The 6,006-nt window shown below is 45.6% G+C and overlaps 1 protein-coding gene across 1 annotated transcript; it reads right to left on the bottom strand.

Annotated features, from left to right (window-relative positions):
• Positions 1 to 4,894: 4,894 nt before the first annotated feature.
• Positions 4,895 to 5,461, bottom strand: DUSP18 (dual specificity phosphatase 18). Its single transcript, XM_062590255.1, has one exon. The coding sequence runs from the start codon at positions 5,459 to 5,461 to the stop codon at positions 4,895 to 4,897; it is 567 nt and encodes a 188-aa protein (XP_062446239.1).
• Positions 5,462 to 6,006: the final 545 nt, after the last annotated feature.

Below are 6,006 nucleotides of genomic sequence, written 5' to 3'. Positions count from 1 at the left end.
ATGGGTTGTTACAGGATCTGGCTGAACTGTTTTCCTGGGCTAGCTGCTAAACTGGTTCTGAAATCCTCCTCTGAGGCAGTGATGAACCATCCCGTGGATTTAGCTGTGAACTGCTGCCGTTGGCAGAAGAGCAGTGTACTTCCAAGCAGGGAAGGAGAATTGGGCTTTACTACTTGTCAGCTGTGTGCCGTTGAGTATGCTGTAGAAATTTTCCATGTTTCAGGACAGAGATTATTGCAGCCTTCAGGGATGTTGTGAGGTTTACAGCATTAGCACAGAGAGAAGTGGTATCGGCAGATGGGAAGCAGCAATGACAAATATTTGCTAAGCCAGGGAGCCTGAGCCACTATATCATTTTGGAAAACAGCATTTTCCCCTCATATGCTGGGTCTTAAATATATACAATCCTGGTTACTGCATCTCAGTCCTCTGTTGGTGTCAGATGCTCTTGTGGCAATGGGATCTGGTACTGCAGGGTCCCACTGCTGGTGAATATGGCAGGGAGGGGAGCAGGCCTTCAAGGGAGACATTTTGGGAAGAGCCGGGAGATAACCATGACAAGAAACCTAGAGTGCATGGCTCACAAGGAAAGATCCAACAGAGGAGGCTGGGTAGCCTGGGGGCTTACAGACCATTAGATTTGCAAATGTTTGCTCCAAAGAGAACATGAATATGCCTCCCTTTAGGACAGGACAAGAAATCATGACCTGAAATTACAGCAGAGTCTTTTTTATAGGGTAGACATTAAGAAAAGCATTCTCTCTGGCAGAAGAGCCCAGCCTGATAGATGACAGAAGGACTGCAGTGTCCATCAGCGGAGACAAACATCTGAGGATGCTTGAAGCAGAATGAGGCTGGTTTCAGGTCAGGAGATGGATGTGATGACCTTTCAGACTCCCTTCAGCTCTACATTTTCTGATTCAGCACTGAAAAAAAGATTCCAGAATTTGCTGTCAACCATTATGGGGCAGGCTGGCTTTACTGGTCACTTTATTGCTCTCTCTGTGTGGCACAGAAGCTCACTCCTCTGCTTCAACAAAACCGTTGACTTTCTGTAGCCATGGTCACTGTTGTCCAGGTGTGGAGCATCTTTCTTTGGGGAACATCTCCCAAAGCTCCCATATGTACCCTCCTGGGATGGAGTGTAGCAGCTGGTGGTCACATTCTCTACCTGCAGCATGAGGATGCCCTTCAGTGCAAAACAGGGAACAGGATACTGCTATCTGGTTGCAGGAGATTATGGCCAAAGTTTCCACAGGATCTGCTTTAGCCATGGTTAAGAAAAGTTCAGGGCAGCACTCTCGCCCTCTCTGGTACTGGCATAGGCTGAGACTCCACCTGTCTGTCAGTTCAGGCATGTCTGGATTCTCTAGCTGCTAGGTGAGTCCCTCACTGCTAACAACTCACACAGGAAGTGCAGCTCTGCATGCTCTCCATGAGGCGGTATCTCCAACAGCAATGTAATCCTAGTGTTATATTGGAAGCAGAGTTCAGAGGGAAAAAACAAGGCTTCTCAAGTGATGCCACCAGCACTTCTCCAGCACCATCATGTTTCCTTGGAAGTCCTCCTTCTGAGCATTAGCCAGCAAAACTGCATCTACTTTACATCAGAGCAAAGGAAAGCAGAGGAAAGTGCAACAAAGCTGATGTGCTCCTTTGGGTCTGAGCCTGCATTAGAGGAAAGAAGTCATGTGGTTTCTGAAAGGAGTCGTGACTCAAAGGTAGGATTGGTCTGCTTCTTCATCAGTACAGCTCTAGCACAAGAGAAGTGTGGCCATTGAATAGCACTACTAAACGCTATTACCTTGAAATATAAACAGCATTTAACTTGAGATAATTATATCTGGATGCATACAAATGTTAGCAGAAAGAGCCATTGCAAAGTGGTTGCTTGAGGAAGATCATCTTACAGAAGGCAGAGTTTCTAAAAGATTAAATCACATAAGCTTAAAGAAATGTATAGAACTATATACTTTGTTTTCATAAAAAATCTGAACTTTATGTAAGAAAGTAGATGTTTAAGATACAAATATCTCCTGTGATTATAATACTGTGCTGCCTGCTGTATGCATAACATTATGCTGCTGTATGAAAACTTATATGGTACATGGGCAATTGTAAAATGCAGTTACTGATGTATCCAGCATGCTTTATTGGCACAAGCCAGCTTGTGCCCAAGCCAAAGTGCTACTCTACTGGGCACAGGCTTTTACTGAAACAAAGGAGCACTGCCTTTTTCTTGACCTATGGAAGTGGCATGAAGGAACTCACTGGACCTTAACAGTATTAGCACTAAGTGACTTTCCAGTCAAGGGGAATGAGAACTTGGTTCAATGGGTTTGAATGTCAGGGCCAAGAGCACACTGTCACCTTTTAGGAGTTCAGCTGCCTGCACTCAAGGCTAGTTCTCTGGTCTGGGGCAACTGTCTAATCTGGATTTTCATGGCTGTGAAAAAAGAGGTGTTCAATTAAGAGCTGAGAGCAGCAGCACCATCCCTCATCCCCCTATTTCTCTTGCAAGCACCATTTAAACAGAGACACTTGTCCTTGGTCCCTGCCAGAGCTACTTTGCAGCCATGCCTGTGCTTGGCCATGTACCCCACCGAGATGGATTTGGACTCTGACCTACTGACCTGACATCCTGGCTTAACCTTGGGCATGCCTCATTGCTACAGACTTGCCTGGTGACCTGGACTCTTAGCTGACCTTGGTTACTGTCACTGGACCTGCTCTGCTCACTTTGTGCAGGTGCTGTGGGACTGCACCCTTGTTGGTGAGGCTACTGCTCCTGCCTGCTTTGCTGGCACTCTCAGCTCCTGGCTTACTTTCCCCTACAGAGCAGCTGCTCCCTGACAGTGAGTGCTGAACCAGGATTTTAAAGGTGCATGAGAATAGAAGATTTGGCATCTGGGGCTTTATATTCTCCAGGCATGTCTCCAGAAAAGTTAGCTGTGAAGTTTGAGAGCATTTTTTTAAAGTGGCTTTATGGACTGCCAGGCCTCCCACTTAAGTGACCCCCCCCCACCTGCTGCTACATATGTGGAGCCCTGGTCTCTCCTCTCTCAGAGGGTGCCTGAGACCTAGCCAGTGGTCACCTTCACAACAGGCAACAGGCACACAAGAGCCAGACATCTGCAGGACAAGCTAGGGCTGCTTGCAGCATTGCTGTTCTTGGTAGGTAGCACAGGGTCTCGCTGCAAATCTGGAGCAGAGAAGGAGTGGGAATGACTCTACAGCCACTAATTGTACCCTCATCTGGTCAGAAGAACCAAATCAGAGATCTAAACTGAGAAGTGCCTGAGGTGGCTATACAGCACACACGGCTGGTAACAGTTCCTCTAAGAGATGTATCATGTCCATGATAGTCTCTGTGATACCCCTGCACTCAATCATCTCATTCTGTTGCTTTTCTTGGGCGTTTCGATTCTGCAAGAGGGAATTCTTAAATTTTTATGAGGAGCTGGATCTTTGCTGTGCTTCTAGAGAGCCGCTTGGGAGAAAACCAATATACCCAAAGGAAGATTAGGCTCTTATCATCCACCACAGCTATCATTCAAGCTGCTCTAAGGCCTGCAGGGAGATAGTTCATCAGGTTGCTCTCTGTGGGGATGGAGAAGCACTCCACTGGTAGATTACAATATCAAAGCTGGCCTTTAAAAAAACTGTGAATGCAGCTGGGAGCAAAGGTGTGCCAGAGTCCTCCACTACATCAGGGATCCCAGCTGGTGTAGCAGTGGGCTGAAGAAGGCTTCTGACATATGCTACAGCACTGCTGCCCTACTGCTCAGAAGCATAGTTAAACCCAAGAAGAGAAATCAGCAGACAGGTCTGATTCCAAAGGAAAGGTCAAAATGACGAATGTTGTCCACAAGACTGTCTAAGGATGCCTCACAACAGAGATTTTTGTTTTTGCTGAACAGATCTTCTTCCATCCTGATCTATGCAGGCCCTAGTCTTGAATGTCAGAACTCATCATCTGAGTTGAGAATAATCATGCCAGAAGAGTTGTTATTGCAGCTCAAGACAGAGCTAGAACTGAAGACTTATGTTGTGATAAACACATCAGGAATTAATACATGGCTTGGTACTGAAGGATGCCAGAGTGTGTCCTGATGAGGCTTCTAGTTTATAACAAAGTGCTGACCTTGCAGCAATGATTCAAACTGACTCTAGGATTCCTCTTATTGCTCTCACCTTGATTTCCCAGCCCACCTGGATGAGAATGGTTCAAAGGCAGCATTAGGGACCTGAGAAGATTCTGCATGTACAGGAGCAAAGAGGATTCCTTCAGAGCAGCTCACCCAAACAGTTATGGATCTCCTAAGGGAGGCCAAGGCACCTTTCTGAAAAAGGGCTGGGGGATCAGGTAGAGGAAGAGGAAGGGTTAGGTGGTAAAAAGCAGGAAATTCGTAGGTATCTTTTAGCTGAGAACGCAGGAGTCTTCACTGTTTCTGGCCTCTCTGAAATGCAGCAGATGATTGGATTTAGGGTTGCTTTATCAAAACCCAAAGTCCTATCTCAGTTAGGAAAAAAATGTAGCTTTCCAATTTCCTGAACTGCAGCTAGTTTCTGTCCTGTAGTATAAGCACAGTTTGTGCTGGAATAAAATAACACTTTCTAAACATGTGACAGTTGGTTTCAAAGTTACTGTTGGGATCCCAACACAAATGATGTGTGAAAACTAACTGCATAGTTTAAACTGTGCAGATTTTATTTATAGCAAAACATATAAGTCTCCATTCTTATCACTGATCCCCCATACCTATAGCAGCAGAGACTTCATGCTACAACTTTCTCAGATCTGAAGAGTTTATTTTCAAAGTTCTAAGATAGGCCTAGAAGCCTTTGGCTTTCTCTTGATTTCTTGTCAAGATGTCATAAAGCAAGTTTGTATTCAGAATGGTAGTGTTAGTCTTACTTCCCTTCCGTAAACATCAGGTATCAATCCCAATGGAGTGCTGATCATACGGACTGTGTTAACACCATAGAGTTTATACTCGTACTGAATGAGCTGCTGCCAGAAGCCATTGTTGGGTCGTATGATGGGACGGCAAGACTTGACCCACGCATGCGCGCTTGCCAGAGACATAGACTGGTACTTCATGAGATAGGCTAAACACACGGTGGCTGACCTGCTGACTCCCGCAGCGCAATGCAGCAGCGTTCGGCCCTGACGCATGCTCACACTCTGTATCTTATCCGCTACAGTGTCAAAGCAACTGTAGATCCAGGAGAGGGGGGAGTCCACCACAGGAACACACATATACTCAATGTTTGGATAAAAAGTGTTTACCACCTCCACAGCGACATTGATGACAGTGGTGATTTGATTTGTAAGGAGCACGAGCTTATTATTGGCAGTGACGCCATCACTGAGGTACAAGTTAGGGGTGATCCGTGACAGGCCACACACGGAAGGATGCTGGAACAACATAGGCAAAGCTCCAAAAGCTGTATTCATTGAGGTAGATTTTACAGAGCAGCTGCAGTGGATGGCTGCCTTACTGTATTTCGCCTAGGGGGAAAAAAAAAGAGATAAAGAACTGCAGGAGGTTGATGTGAAGATGTGCAATATTGCTACCCAGCTAGTAAACATGAAGTTTGAGGTGTTTTAAAATGAACTGTATAGGCACTTATGCAAATAACATTCACCTGAGAATTCTCCCAGTCTCTTTTGAGTCAGTGTACAATCACTGCAGATCAGTCCTGCTCGGTGGCACGAACCATGCAATTTTACCCTGTTCTCAGGAGCCCATCATCTAATTCAGTTCCTAGTAAGGATGGGATTAATACATTGCACTCAGTAGGATTAATACAATGGATTAACACATTTCACTCAGCAGTATATCTAGGAGAAGACTTGGCCTGAATTGTAAGGATGCTCATGTTTAGAAGAGCAGCCAGAACAGACCAACGACAGACAACCTGTGCCTTGAGACTGGTAGTAAAGGAAAGGTTGCTAAAACACAATGGGAGCTGCAACAGGACACAGGACTTGCAGGCACA

This window comes from Rhea pennata, chromosome 17, assembly GCF_028389875.1.
Source record: "Rhea pennata isolate bPtePen1 chromosome 17, bPtePen1.pri, whole genome shotgun sequence".
Classification (NCBI taxonomy): Eukaryota; Metazoa; Chordata; class Aves; order Rheiformes; family Rheidae; genus Rhea; species Rhea pennata.
This window is presented reverse-complemented; position numbering and strand designations above follow the sequence as displayed.